Genomic DNA, 16,108 nt, shown 5'->3' on the forward strand with positions numbered 1-16,108 from the left:
ATTACTATCATATTTATTATTATGATAATATTATTATTATATTATATTAGTACTATATTAATATATATTAATATTAAATTATTATATATTCTTATATTATTATCACTATTATATTATAATAATATATTGTTGCTATTACTATTTTATTTATTATTACTATATTTATGTTATTATATTTATGTTATTATTTATGTGGATTGGCTAGTTCGATATTTACAAGCCCTAATAACTTTAGTATTAAGGTAAAGATGAAAAGAGAGATGTATATAGAGGAGGGCCTTCCAGATGTTTTGGACTGCAACTCCCACCATTCCTAACACCTTAACCCTTTTGTCCATCCGGCATCCCCATAGGTTTCCTTTTCTAAATGGGGTGGGATTTGTAGTTTGCCAGGTGAGCAGCAGCACCATGCCTGGAGTGGGCGCTCCTGGTGCCTGGATCCCAGACGTTGTGTTTCTCGGTTTGATTCATGTGGGAAAAAGTGTCAACGACTCCCCCGCCCATCATCCCGCCGAAAGAGAGGGGGCCGAGAATCACTCACTCGTCTCAGAACGCTATTTTCGATCCTCTCGCGGTGCGGTTTGGTCTCTCTTTGGTTCCTTGCCTTGTTTTTCAAAGCAGGTGCGATTTTGTAAAAAAGAGAGAGAAGGAAGAGACGGGAAGAAAAAGCCTATACGGGCAAAGTCGGGGCGTATCCAGCAAACTATGACTCCCTTTTCCCTTCTCAGAGGTCTTCCCAAGAATAATAATGATGATGATGATGATGATTTACTAGCTTGAGTACCCATCATTGCCTGGGTTATTTCCAAAAGTTTTAAACCCCAAATCCACAGGTTGCCCACCATCTTCAGGTTGTCCAACATCCACCAGTTGTGCACCCCTTAATCTACACCATCCACAGGTTGTCCAACCCTTGGTCTACACCTTCCATAGGTTACCCACCAACTTCAGGTTGTCCAGCATCCACAGGTTGTGCACCCTTTAATCTACACCATCCACAGGTTGCCCATCATCCTCAGGTTGTCCACCCCTTGGTCTACACCTTCCATAGATTACCTACCATCTTCAGGTTGTCCAGCATCCACAGGTTGTGCACCTCTTAATCTACACCATCAGCAGGTTGTCCACCCCTTGGTCTACCACCTTCCATAGGTTACCCACCATCTTCAGGTTGTCCAGCATCCACAGGTTGTGCACCCCTTAAACTACACCATCCACAGGTTGCCCACCATCTGCAGGTTGTCCACCCCTTGGTCTACACCTTCCATAGGTTACCCACCAACTTCAGGTTGTCCAGCATCCACAGGTTGTGCACCTCTTAATCTACACCATCAGCAGGTTGTCCACCCCTTGGTCTACCACCTTCCATGGGTTACCCACCATCTCCAGGTTGTCCAGCATCCACAGGTTGTGCACCCCTTAATCTACACTATCCACAGGCTGCCCACCATCCGCAGGTTGTCCACCCCTTGGTCTACACCTTCCATAGGTTACCCACCATCTTCAGGTTGTCCAGCATCCACAGGTTGTGCAGCTCTTAATCTACACCATCCACAGGCTGCCCACCATCCTCAGATTGACCATCCCTTGAGCTACACTATTCACAGGTTGCCTGCCCACCATCCACAGGTTGTGCATCCCTTGGTCTACACCATCCACAGGTTGCCCACCATCATCAGATTGTCCACCACTTGGTCTACACCATCCACAGGTTGCCCACCCTCCTCAAGCTGTCCATTATCCACAGGTTGTACACCCCTTAGTATACACCATCCACAGGTTGCCCACCCTCCTCAGGCTGTCCATTATCCACAGGTTGTGCACCCCTTAGTATACACCATCCATAGGTTGCCCGCCATCCTCAGATTGTCCACCACTTGGTCTACACCATCCACAGGTTGCCTACCATCTTCAGGTTGGTCACCATACACTGGCTGTGCACCGCTTGCTCGACACCATCCACAGGTTGCCCACCATTCTCAGGTTGACCATTATACACAGGTTGTTCACCCCTTAGTATACACCATCCACAGGTTGCCCACCATCATTAGATTGTCCACCACTTGGTCTACACTATCCACAGGTTGCCCACCATCTTCAGGTTGGTCACCATACACTGGCTGTGTACCCCTTGGTCTACACCATCCACAGGTTGCCCACCATTCTCAGGTTGTCCATTATACACAGGTTGTTCACCCCTTAGTATACACCATCCACAAGTTGCCCACCATCATCAGATTGTACACCACTTGGTCTACACTATCCACAGGTTGCCCACCATCTTCAGGTTGTCAACCATCCACAGGTTGTGCACCCTTTGGTCTACACCATTGACAGTTTGCCCACCATCCTCAAGTTGTCCATTATCCACAGGTTGTTCACCCCTTAGTATACACCATCTATAGGTTGCCCACCATCCTCAGACTGTCCACCACTTGGTCTACACCATCCACAGGTTGCCCACCATCAGGTTGTCCACCATACACAGGTTGTGCACCCTTTAGTTGACACCATCCACAGGTGGCCCACCATCCACAGGTTGTGCACCTCTTGATCTACACCAGCCATTCTCAACCTGTGCGTGCCCAGGTGTTTTGGCCTGTTTACCAGCTGTTAGGATGTTTCGGAGTTGAAGGCCAAAACTTCTGGGGCTCCATGGGTTGAGAACTGCTGGTCTATACCATCCACTGATTGCCCACCATCCTCAGATTTACCACCCCCTGGTCTACAGCACCCCTACATCTACACCATCCTAGGTTGTTCACCATCCTCAGATTGCTTACTATCCATATGTTTACAACATCCTCAGGTTTCCAACCATTCAAAGGTTGTCCATTCCTTGGTCTGGAGAACCACCAGGTTGCTCATCCTTTGATCTACACCATTGGTTCTCAACCTGTGGGTACCCAGATGTTTTGGCCTTCAACTCCTAGAAATCCTAACAGCTGCTAAATTGGCTGGGATTTCCGGGAGTTGTTGGCCAAAACGCCTGGGGACCCACAGGTTGAGAACCACTGATCTACACCATCCATGGTCTGTCTACTCCACCTATATGCTGTAATATTCTCCTCTTTGACATCTTTAGTTACCTTTTGGCACCCTCGCCGGTGGTGCGTCAAAATTAATAAAATGGAAAAAAGCAAAGAAAGAATGAAAACCGCAGAGGCCAATTGCTTCTCCTCCTAACCACAAATGCTGCGTCAAAAGTGAGAAGGGAAGAGGAGGTTGAGTCAGGCGTCAGATTACTCAGCCGCTGGTCCACCTTTAAGGAGATGCCGGTAAGGAGCACTCTCACTTTTAGGCAAAAGGAGATGCCGGTAAATCCAACCGACGGCAGGTCAACAAGGCCTCGGCGTCATGCAACAGGTACTAATAACTCTTCTCAAAGCCTATTTTTCAAGGGCTCGAAGCACGGAAATTGCCCCATTCCCATCGACGCCGTCCTCCCACGCTGCGGCTTCCATCCCGTCACCGGAAAGACGTTTGGCGTCGGTGGAAAAAAGGACGGGCAAGCTTGCCACTCATTTGGTTTTGCGCATGTTGGGCGAAAAAAACCAACATAAACATCCTTGAGATGAGGTCCCTGTGGTCTTGGCCACTTCCGCTCCACCATCTTGGTTGTTAACCATCGGCCATTTTGGATTTGGCGTTTAAGAGTAATAGAGTTGGAAGGGAACACACATGGGCGATCTAGTCCAACCCCCTGCCATTCAGGAAAAACACAATCAAAGCCTCCCTGACAGATGCCATCCAGCCTCTGCTTAAAGGTTTCCAAGGAAGGAGCTCCCACCACACTCCGAGGCAGAGAGTTCCGTGGTTGAACAGCTCGTACGGACAGGAAGCTCTTCCTAGTGTTCAGGTGGAATCTCCTTTCCTGTGATTTGGTGATTTTGGGTCAGCCGTTCCACCATCTTGAATGTGGCCGTATTTTTTTCCCAACAGAATAGGCACATTTGTGAGTCAGGCAGCCGTTTAGAAATAGCCAATAAATCATATTGACTAGGCATGGGCGATTCTAAACTGTGTTCAAAAGTAGGGGGTGCCGGTGATTCAATTCTAAAGTCACTTCCGAATTTTTCCCAAAAAATCTAAACTTTCCAAAAACTTCCAAATTGATTCGTTAGTGGCAGACCGATTGCACAATAGGGGAAAAAACAGCACAAAGTGGGGAAACCTTCAGGGGCTTCTCTCTCCCTCGGTTTTTGACCTATAACCCCTCCCCTTTTCGAAACCTGAGCCCTGATTGGCTGGGAGGCAAGTACTTTAGGCTGCCCCTTCCACCTGGCTTACTTTCACCCCAAAAACTTAGTTGGACATCCGAATCAGGTTGCTTCGAATCTAAAGGGGACTTCCGACTCGCGAATTCACTTTGGAACCACATTCGGAAGTCTGAAATGTCCGACTTTGGTTCCGAATTCTGCATCTTCCGAAAGAAATCGCCCACTCCCAGCAGGCTTACTTTCACCCCAAAAACTTAGTTGGACATCCGAATCAGGTTGCTTTGAATCTAAAGAGGACTTCCAACTCGCTAATTCACTTCGGAACCCCGTTCAGAAGTCTGAAACTTCCGACTTTGGTTCCGAATTCCGCAACTTCCGAAAGAAATCGCCCACTCCCAGCAGGCTTACTTTCACCCCAAAAACTTAGTTGGACATCCGAATCAGGTTGCTTCGAATCTAAAGGGACTTCCAACTCGCGAATTCACTTCGGAACCCCGTTTGGAAGTCTGAAACTTCCGACTTTGGTTCCAAATTCCGCAACTTCCGAAAGAAATCGCCCACTCCCAGCAGGCTTACTTTCACCCCAAAAGCTTAGTTGGACATCCGAATCAGATTGCTTCGAATCTAAAGAGGACTTCCGACTCGCTAATTCACTTCAGAACCTCGTTCGGAAGTCTGAAACTTCCGACTTTGGTTCCGAATTCCGCAACTTCCGAAAGAAATCGCCCTGGTATCGATGCCATGGATTCGGATCTAGAGGATGAGTAGGGCCATATTTGAGTGTTAGACTTTGAGGAAGCCTGGGTTCGAGCTCCAACTTAGCCACGGAAACACTTGGCTGGGGGGTTGACTGGAAATCCCTTTTAGTCTCTTCCAACTCTAGGAATCAAAGGACGTTTAGTATAATGCCAAGTTTGTGTTTTTAAATACATTACAACTGTACCCTCGGTTCGATCCTGATACGATAAATAAACAAACCAATCCTTGTACTTTGAATGTTGAGAAGTGGATTCAGGTTCCAACAAAGGATTCGGGTTCAAACTCTTGCGTGGCCATCCCTTGGATCATACGTTTGGGAAAGTCACACTCTCGGTCTCAAAGAAGGCAACAGCAAACCCCTTTCTTTGTGAAAGTTGTGTGCAAAAATTGTCTTGTCCCCCCCCCCCCCCACCCTCCAAATGTTGTCTCACCCCACTCTCTCCTTTCTGATGAAGAAGTAGGGCAATCGGTGGAGAGACATTGGTTACCGGCTTTTTTCGAACGTGAGCCGGGTTCTCTACCTTCCAGGAAACCCCAACAGGAAAAGCAAGCCATTGTTTCTTTTTGGTCCCTTGCTAAAAATGTCCTCCTCATACATCTGCCTCGGGTGGGGAGATGCCACCTGCGATTGCTTAGGGGGCAGTCGCGGAGAGTTGCCCCCAAACCCACAGCTGCGCCATCCCCAAACGGCACGGCTCCCTGATGAGAAAGGCAGCGGCTTTGAGATAAGAAAACCCACCTGCCGAAACAGAGAGAGGGCTGCGTTTGACGTTAGGATCAACGCCCCACATTCGGGTTGCACTCCTTGGCCAAAAGGAAAGCGTTGCGGTTGAGAGCGAATCCCAATAAAAGCCCATGGGGGTCCAGATTGGGGCAACCTGTTGTCTATTTATGGTCTGGCGATGATGGGCAACCTGTGGATGGTGTCGACCAAAGGATGCACAGCCTGTATATGGTGGGCAAACTGTGGATGGTGTAGATCGGGGGGGGAGGTGGGGCAATCTGAGTATGGCAGGCAACCTGTAGATGGTGTAGACCAAGGGAAACAACCTGTTGGCCAACCTGTGGATGGTGTAGACCAAGGGAAACAACCTGTTGGCCAACCTGTGGATGGTGTAGACCAAGGGGTGCACAACCTGTGGATAATGGACAATCCGAAGATGATAGGCAACCTGTGGATGGTGTCGACCAAGTGGTGGACAATCTGATGATGGTGGGCAACCTGTGAATGGTGTAAATCAAGAGCGGGGGACACAATCTGAGTATAGCGGGCAACCTATGGATGGTGTCGACCAAAGGATGCATAACCTGTGTATGGTGGGCAAACTGTGGATGGTGTAGACCAAGTGGTGGACAATCTGATGATGGTGGGCAACCTGTATGTGGTGTAGACCAAGGGGTGGACAACCTCAGAATGGTAAGCAACCTATGGATAGTGTAGACCAAGGGATGCACAATGTGAAGTTGGTGGGCAACCTGTGGATGGTGTAGACCAAGGGGTGCACAACCTGCGGATGGTAGACAACCTGAAGATGGTGGGCAACCCATGGAAGGTGTAGACCAATGGTTGCACAACCTGAGGATGGTGGGTAACCTGTGGATAGTGTAGACCAAGGGTTGCATAACCTGTGGATGGTTGACAACCTGAAGATGGTGGGCAACCTGTGTATGGTGTAGACCAATGAGTGGACAATCTCAGGATGGTGGGCAACCTGTGGATGGTGTAGACCAAGGGATGCACAACCTGCAGATGGTAGACAACCTGAAGATAGTGGGAAACCCGTGGAAGGTGTAGACCAAGAGGTGCACAACCTGTGGATGGTGGACAGCCGGAAGATGGTGGGCAAGGTGTAGACCAAGGGGTGCACAACCTGTGGATGGTGGGCAACCTGTGAATGGTGTAGACCAAGGAGTGGACAATCTCAGAATGGTGGGCAACCTGTGGATGGTGTAGACCAAAGGATGCACAACCTGTGGATGGTCAAAAACCTGAAGATGGTGGGCAACCTGTGGATGGCATAGACCAAGGGGTGGACAATCTGAGAATGGTGGGCAACATGTGGATGCTTTAGCCCAAAGGGCGCACAACCTGTGGATGGTATAAACCATGGAGTGGACAACTTGAGGATAGCATAGGCCAAAGAATGGGTAACCACGGGATGGTGTGGGCCAAGTGGTGGGCAATGTGTTGATAGTACACACCAAGTGGTGAACAATTGTGGATGGCTGAGCAACCTATGGATGGTGGGCAACCTCAGGATGTGGACCTGTGGGTGAGGGTGCTACAGACCTAGGTGTGGACTTTTCCACCCAAGGCCATTTTTGTGGCTTTTTGGTGGGTACACAAAGGGCATTTTGGCCACACTTGGAGAACCTCCATCCCCCCACTTTCCCAGTGACCCTTTCCATAGGGTTTTCTTGACTCGTCTCATTCTGTGATGCTTTGCAGTCGCCTTCCTCCATGCTGAGCGATTACGGCATGTCTGAACACACTGCAGTCCTTAGGTCTGAAATCCCCGAGCTCTCCCATCCTTGCACTACGTCCTCCTTTGGCACCTCGCCTTTACTCCCTCCATCTGTGTTGGGGATTTGTTAGGGATGATGATCTAAAGAGGCAGCGTTATGCAGTCCACCATGTGATGATAATCTCTTGCAAGAAGAGAGGAAGAAGCAGAGGAAGGGCTTAATAGCACGGTTCGGACATCCCATATCTGAAATGTATAGCATCAGAAGGACGTCGTATTTTGGACTTTGGAATACCTGCATGTCCATCAGAAGATACCTTGGAGATGGGTCCCATAGGATATGCAGGATGTATTTTCATTCAGTGGAGTAAATTTGGCATAAACACCCGATACGTCCAAATTTGAATACTGGGGGGGGGGGGGGGGGGGGGGTTGTGGGGAAGATTGATTTTGCCATTTGGGAGTTGTACTTGCTGGGATTTATAGTTCACCTACAATCAAACAGCATTCTGAACTCCACCAATAATTGTAATTGAACCAATCTTGGCACACAGAACTCCCATGACCAATAGAAAATATTGGAAGGGTTTGGTGTGCATTGATCCTGAGTTTGGGAGTTGTAGTTCACCTACATCCAGAGAGCACCATGGACTCAAACAATGATGGATCTGAACCAAACTTGGCACATATACTCAGTATGCCCAAAAGTGAACACTGGTGGAGTTTGGGGGAATTAGTCCTTGACATTTGGGCGTTGTAGTTCCTGGGATGTATAGTTCACCTACATCAAAGAGCATTCTGAACTCCACTAGCAATAGAATTTAACCAATCTTGGTACACAGAACTCCCATGACCAATAGAAAATATTGGACGGGTTTGGTGGGCATTGACCTTGAGTTTTGGAGTTGTAGTTCACCTACATCCAGAGAGCACAGTGGACTCAAACAATGATGGATCTGAACCAAACTTGGCACGTATACTCAATATGTCCAAGTGTGAACACTGGTGGAGTTTGGGGGAAATAGAGCTTGACATTTGGGAGTTGTAGTTGCTGGGATTTATAGTTCACCTACAATAAAAGAGCATTCTGAACTCCACTAATAATTGGAATTCAACCAATCTTGGCACACAGAACTCCCATGAACAATAGAAAATATTGGAAGAGTTTGGTGTGCATTTACCCTGAGTTTGGGAGTTGTAGTTCACCTACATCCAGAGAGCACTGTGGACTCAAACGACTATGAATCTGGACCAAACTTGGCATGTCCAAATGTGAACACTGGTGGAGTTTGGAAGAAATAGACCTTGACATTTGGGAGTTGTGGTTGTTGGGATTTATAGTTCACCTTGAATCCCACCAACAATAGAATTGGGCCAAACTTCCCACACAGAACCCCTATGACCAACAGAAAATACTGTGTTTTCTGATGGTCTTTGGCAACCCCCCGACACCTCCTTGCAACCCCTCCAGGAGTCGCGACCCCCAGGTTTAGAAACTCTGATGTAAACGTTGAATCCAATGGAAAATAAAATGCTGTGCAAACTACTTGGGATTGTGACAGGCTGTAAAGGAAAGCACTCTGTGCATGCTCAGAGGTATGGAAATGCCTCCTCTGCTTCGGTGTCGGTATTGCCTTTCCTTCTGACACACGGTGCAAGAGTGCCCTCTCGTGGCTCAAACTCCGCATTGCATCTGCGGAGAAAAGGGAAGCAAAGAGCCAAAGCAAATCATCATCTTTTCATTTTTGGCAGATTTGCTCCTCCTGGAGGTTTGTTTTCTCCGTTGGTTTCCTTCTCTCATGCAAGAACAAACAATTTCCAAAGTTTTCGCCCCGCTGAGCAAGATTGCAAAGTTCCTGATGGCTGTCTTTGTCATCTCAAGGAATCAGCTTGTGCCAAAAAAAGAGATTCTTTTTGAACAAGAAATGGGCATTTTGTGCCGGAAGGGACATTTCTAAATGGAGAATTAACCTGTTTGTTCTTCTTCCCTTTCTCCCTCCCTCCAGCCCAAATAGAGGTGATCCCATGCAAGATCTGTGGAGACAAGTCGTCTGGGATCCACTATGGGGTGATCACTTGTGAAGGGTGTAAGGTGAGTCAAATATCTCCTTCAATCCCTTAGTCCAGTGGTTCCAAAACGTTGGTGTTTGGAGCTTCAACTCCCAGAATCCCCAGACATCTTGGCCAACAATCAGGATCTCTTCGAACTGAAGTCCAAAATGGATGGAGTAGACAAAACAAAAGGTGGACAACCTGGGGAAGGTGCAGTAGACCATCTGGGCAACCTGTGGATAGTGGAGATCAAGGCGTGAACAAGATATGGATGATGTAGACAATGGGGTAGAACACCTGTGGATGGTGTAGACCAAAGGATGAATAGTCTGTAAATGGTGTAGACTCTTTGAAGTGTAGACCAAGAGATGAACGACCTGTGGATATTGGAGATCAAGGCATGAACAAGATATGGATGATGTAGATGGAGTAGACTAAGGATTAGACCTTCTTTGGAGTGTAGACCAAGAGATGGACGACCTGTGGATAGTGGAGATCAAGGCGTGAACAAGATACGGATGATGTAGTCCATGGGGTAGAACACCTGTGGATGGTGTAGACCAAAGAATGAACAGTCTGTAAATGGTGTAGACTAAGGATTGGGCCATCTTTGGAGTGTAGACCAAGAGATAAATGACCTGTGGATAGTGGAGATCAAAGCGTCAACAAGATGTGGATGATGTAAACCACTGGTTCTCAATCTGTGGGTCCCCAGATGTTTTGGCCTTCTACTCCCAGAAATTGTAACAGCTGGTAAACTGGCTGGGATTTCTGGGAGTTCTAGATCAAAACACCTGAGAACCCACAGGTTGAGAACTACTGATGTAAACCATGGGGTAGACAACCTGTGGATGGTGTAGACCAAAGGATAAACAGTCTGTAAATGGTGTAGACTAAGGATTAGACCATCTTTGAAGTGTAGACCAAGATATGGACGACCTGTGGATAGTGGAGATCAAGGCGTGAACAAAATATGGATGATGTAGACCATGGGGTAGAACACCTGTGGATGGTGTAGACCAAAGGATGAACAGTCCGTAAATGGTGTAGGCTAAGGATTAGTCTACACCATCTTTGAAGTGTAGACCAAGAGATGGATGACCTGTGGATAGTGGAGATCAAGGCATGAACAAAATATGGATGATGTAGTCCATAGGGTAGAACACCTGTGGTTGGTGTAGACCAAAGGATAAACAGTCTGTAAATGGTGTAGACTAAGGATTAGACCATCTTTGAAGTGTAGACTAAGAGATGGATGACCTGTGGATAGTGGAGATCAAGGCGTGCACAAGATATGGATGATGTAGACCATAGGGTAGAACACCTGTGGATGGTGTAGACCAAAGGATGAACAGTCTGTAAATGGTGTAGACTCTTTGAAGTGTAGACCAAGAGATGGACAACCAATGGATAGTGGAGATAAAGGTGTGAACAAGATATGGATGATGTAGACCATGGAGTAGAAAACCTGTGGATGGTGTAGACCAAAAGGTGAACAGTCTGGAAATGGTGTGGACTAAGGATTAGACCTTCTTTGAAGTGTAGACCAAGAGATGGACAACCTGTGGATAGTGGAGATCAAGGCATGAACAAGATGTGGATGATGTAGACCGTGGAGTAGACTGTGGATGGTGTAGCCAGTTTACCAGCTGTTAGGATTTCTGGGAGTTGAAGGCCAAATCTGGGGACCCACAGGTTGAGAACCACTGGTGTAGACCAAAGGATGAACAGTCTGTAGACTAAGGATTAGACCATCTTTGGAGCGTGGACTAAGAGCGGACAACCTGTAGATTGTGTAGATCAAGATGGACAATCTGTGGGTAGTGTAGATCAAGAGGGGAATAATCTGTGGATCGTGTAGACCAAAGACTGGACAAACTATGGATGGTGTAGACTGGGGTGGAAAGCCTATGGATGGTAAAGACGAAGCAATTGATGGTGGAGATCAAGGGGTGAGTGGTGTGGACCAGAGGTATAAAACTTGTGGCCCTTCAGATGTTTGGGCCTCCAACTCCCAGAAGCCCTAAATAGCTTGTCCAATAGGCAATAATTCTGGCAACTTCAGTCCAAAACACCTGGAGGACCACAAGTTTGTCACCACTGGTGTAGACAAAGATGTGGAGGACCTGAGGATGATGTAGACCAAGGGATAGGCAACCTGTGGATGACATAGATGAAGGGGTGGCCAACCTGTGAATGGTGCAGATCAAGCAATGAATTGTGTACAGACCAAGAGGAGAACAACTGGTGGTTGTCTGTAGACCAAGGGGCAGAGAAGCTGTGTTTGATGTAGACCAAGGAGTGGGAACAACGTGTTAGTAGTACAGAATAGGGATGGACAAGCTATGGATGGTGCAGTCCAAAATGTACTTGGACTGTAAACAACTAGGTGCTTGTTTTCAAACAAACCAGGTACTTCCTTACAGTTTCTGCGCATTGGAAATATTCTGGGCCCATAACCATAATAATGAGCCACTCGAGTTAGAGCAGAGAGAGACTCTCAAAGTGAATGAATGGTATTAGAATCAGCGCTTTGGCCACCTAATTACACTGAAAGTGTTGTTTTCCTCTCTGTGCCTTTTGCTCCAGGGCTTCTTCCGGCGGAGCCAGCAAGGGAACGTGACGTACTCTTGTACCCGGCAGCAGAACTGCCAAATCGACCGTACCAGTCGCAACAGGTGCCAGCACTGCCGTTTGCAGAAATGCCTCAGCCTCGGCATGTCCCGGGATGGTAAGCAAAACCTTAGGAGCTTACTAACAAAGGATTTCCTCTCTTCCTCAACAACCTTGGGTGCATCTACGCTGTAGAATTGATGTACAGTATTCCCTCGCTACTTCACGGTTCGCTTTTCGTAGACTCGCTGTTTTGCGGTTTTTCAAAAAATATGAATTTAAGGTCTACAACTAGCGAGGAAACAAATGTATACCCGCTACCAGAAAACTTGTTGATTGTTGGTGGAAATGTATCCAATTGTCTGGTGGTTATGTGTGGGTCACATTATTGCTTTGCTTGGCTATTGGAAGATCTGTGCATGATGGGTACCCAGGATGAGAGAACTGTGAGACGCTGGTTGTGGAAACAGAGTGTCGACTTCTTCCGTGACGGCTTCAGAAAACTTGTTCATCGTTGGCAGAAATGTATCCAATTGTCTGGTGATTATGTGTGGGTCACATTCTTGCTTTGCTTGGCTATTGGAAGATCTGTGCACGATGGGTACCCAGGATGAGAGAACTGTGAGTCGCTGGTTGTGGAAACAGAGTGTCGACTTCTTCCGTGACGGCTTCAGAAAACTTGTTCATCGTTGGCAGAAATGTATCCAATTGTCTGGTGATTATGTGTGGGTCACATTATTGCTTTGCTTGGCTATCGGAAGATCTGTGCACAACGGTTACTCAGGACGCTGACGCTTGAAATGAAAGCGCACAGACTTGAAACTTCAGAGACTGAATCTCAGCACCGTACGGCATCCTCCATACAGTCCAGATTTAGCACCGTCTGACTTCCATCTGTTCCCAATAATGAAAGAAGATCTGCGGGGACATTGTTATGCTTCTGATGAAGATGTTGAGAGAACTGTGTGACGCTGGTTGCGGGAACAAAGTGTTGAAGTCTTCTGTGACAGCTTCAGAAAACTTGTTCATCGTTGGCAGAAATGTATCCAATTGTCTGGTGATTATGTGTGGGTCACATTCTTGCTTTGCTTGACTATTGGAAGATCTGTGCATGATGGGTACCCAGGATGAGAGAACTGTGAGACGCTGGTTCAGGAAACAGAGTGTCGACTTCTTCCGTGATGGCTTCAGAAAACTTGTTCATCATTGACAGAAATGTATCTGACTATCTGGTGATTATGTGTGGGTCACATTATTGCTTTGCTTGGCTATTGGAAGGTCTGTGCATGATGGGTACCCAGGATGAGAGAACTGTGAGACGCTGGTTGTGGGAACAGAGTGTTGACGTCTTCTGTGACAGCTTCAGAAAACATGTTCATCGTTGGCAGAAATGTATCCGATTGTCTGGTGGTTTTGTGTGGGTCACATTATTGCTTTTCTTGGCTATCGGAAGATCTGTGCACAATGGATACCCAGGATGAGAGAACTGTGAGACGCTGGTTGCGGAAACAGAGTGTCAACTTCTTCCATGACGGCTTCAGAAAACTTGTTCATCGTTGGCAGAAATGTATCCAATTGTCTGGTGATTATGTGTGGGTCACATTATTGCTTTGCTTGGCTATCGGAAGATCTGTGCATGATGGGTACCCAGGATGAGAGAACTGTGAGACGCTGGTTGTGGAAACAGAGTGTCGACTTCTTAGGTGACAGCTTCAGAAAACTTGTTCATCGTTGGCAGAAATGTATCCAATTGTCTGGTGATTATGTGTGGGTCACATTATTGCTTTGCTTGGCTATCGGGAGATCTGTGCACGATGGATACCCAGGATGAGAGAACTGTGAGACGCTGGTTGCGGAAACAGAGTGTCGACTTCTTAGGTGACAGCTTCAGAAAACTTGTTCATCGTTGGCAGAAATGTATCCAATTGTCTGGTGACCATGGGAGTTGTAGTTTTACTAAGCCTGTAGTCTCCCCGGCCAAAGACAGCTGGTTCTTTACCAGACTAAAACTCCCTGGATTCTGTAGCATTAGCGTATGGTAGTTAAGGTGATGTCAAACTGCTTTAATTCTACAGCGTGGATGCACCCCTAGTAGTTTAATATGCTCATCTACTTCCGATTGCTATGGCGATCAAATATCATCGAATGCGTTCTTGCTGGCAAATTATTGCTGATCATCTGTCGATCCCAGTGAGAACAGAGATTTGGAAAAATTTGAATATCTTCTGAATCACCCTGTGGGATGCGCTGCCAACCTTACTCCTTGCTCAGAAAAAAAACGTGCCCATTTGGCATTCACATTTCCAACACATATTATTAACTCCTTTATGCATTACAAACAATTTTGGAAATCCCAACCGTACATCTGTCTATACCAGTGTTACTCAAACTGGGGGTCGGGACCCCTGGGGGGGGGTCGTGAGGGGGTGTGAGAGGGGTCATCAGAAAACACAATATTTTCTGGGTTGCTGCAAGTTTTCTGGGATGTCTGGCCATGTTCCAGATTATTTGTGGGGTTCAGGATGCTCTTTGATGGTAGCTGAACTACAAATCCCATCAGCTACAACTCCCAAATGTCAAGGTCTCTTTCTCCCAAACTCCACTGGTGGTCTTTTTGGGCATATACTCAATCAGTGCCAAGTTTGGTCAAGATCCATCGTTGTTTGAGTCCACCGTGCTCTCTGGATGTAGGTGAACTACAACTCCCAAACTCAAGGTCAATGCCCACCAAACCCTGTTGGTCATGGGAGTTCTGTGTACCAAGTTGGTTCAATTCCATGGTTGGTGGAGTCCAGAATGCTCTTTGATTGTAGGTGAACTATAAATCCCAGGAACTACAACTCCCAAATGTCAAGATCTATTTCTCCCAAACTCCACTGGTGTTCATATTTGGGCATATACTCAATCCTTGCCAAGTCCAGATCCATCATTGATTGAGCCCACATTTGGGAGTTGTAGTTGATGGGCTTTATAGTTCACCTACAATCAAAGAGCATTCTGAACTCCACCAACGATGGAATTGAACCAAACTTAGCACACAGATTTCCCATGATGAACAGAATATACTTGGAAGGGTTTGGTGGGCACAGACCTTGAATTTGGGAGTTGTAGTTCACCTACATCCAGAGAGCACTGTGAACCCAAACACCGATGGATCTGGACCAAACTTGGCACACAGACCTGATATGTCAGAATGCGATTACTGGAGGGGTTTGAAGGGAAACGGCCTCCCTTTCTGGGAGCTGTAGTTCACCCAGTTCTGCCTGCACTGTTTGGGTGATTTGTGAGACGAGAGGCTCAGATGAAGAAGTGTGGTTTACTGGGATAAAAGTGTATTAATTATATTAGAAGTGTATTTTAATTTACCTGTCCAGTCTCCCTTGAGTCCTTTCCCCACACTGACCGCTGTCCGTTTTCCTCCCTAGCCGTCAAATTTGGCCGGATGTCCAAGAAGCAACGGGACAGCCTCCATGCCGAAGTTCAGAAGCAACTACAGCAACAGCAACAAGGAGGAGAGGCTTCCTCCTACTCCTTGGGGGTGGCCAACGGTCAACTCAAGTTGGCCCCTTCTCCGGACCTCTTGGAGTCCTCCTCCTGCTCCGCGGCCCTCCTCAATGGCCAGACCCGCCTCGGCCAGTCGCCGGATGAGGCGGCCACCTTGGCCTACTCCAACGGACTCACCAAAGCTCAGGGTCTCCTCGGGGAAGACCTCCGGACCCCCTTCACCAAGGGATACAGCCCCGAACGTATCAAGATGGAGGGCAGGGGGAGTGCCTACTACGCCCTGGAGGTCCAGACGTCGCCCGAGGTCTTGAACCCGGAGGTCACCGGGATGAAACGGACAGTGGGGAGTGACATGGGGGACGGAAACCTCGACTTCTACACCACCCCGAACTTCACCAGCTTGTTGGAGTCGCCCAATTCGTCCCTGATGGAGATCGGTGAGTAGGAGTAGTGGAGGAGTATATTTTGACGGGGCAATCATAGTTGTAGAGAGGC

General features: G+C 47.4%; 1 protein-coding gene across 2 annotated transcripts in view; it reads left to right on the plus strand.

Annotated features, from left to right (window-relative positions):
* RORC (RAR related orphan receptor C) overlaps positions 1-16,108 on the plus strand; it is a 73,086-nt gene that overhangs the window by 42,800 nt on the left and 14,178 nt on the right. For both annotated transcript variants that reach the window (XM_060758101.2, XM_060758102.2), the window contains exons 3-5: positions 9,451-9,536; positions 12,086-12,227; positions 15,535-16,050. In XM_060758101.2, coding sequence (XP_060614084.2) covers positions 9,451-9,536; positions 12,086-12,227; positions 15,535-16,050 — 744 coding nt within the window. The remainder of the gene's footprint in view (positions 1-9,450; positions 9,537-12,085; positions 12,228-15,534; positions 16,051-16,108) is intronic.

This window comes from Anolis sagrei, chromosome 12 (assembly GCF_037176765.1).
Source record: "Anolis sagrei isolate rAnoSag1 chromosome 12, rAnoSag1.mat, whole genome shotgun sequence".
NCBI classification, from domain to species: domain Eukaryota; kingdom Metazoa; phylum Chordata; class Lepidosauria; order Squamata; family Dactyloidae; genus Anolis; species Anolis sagrei.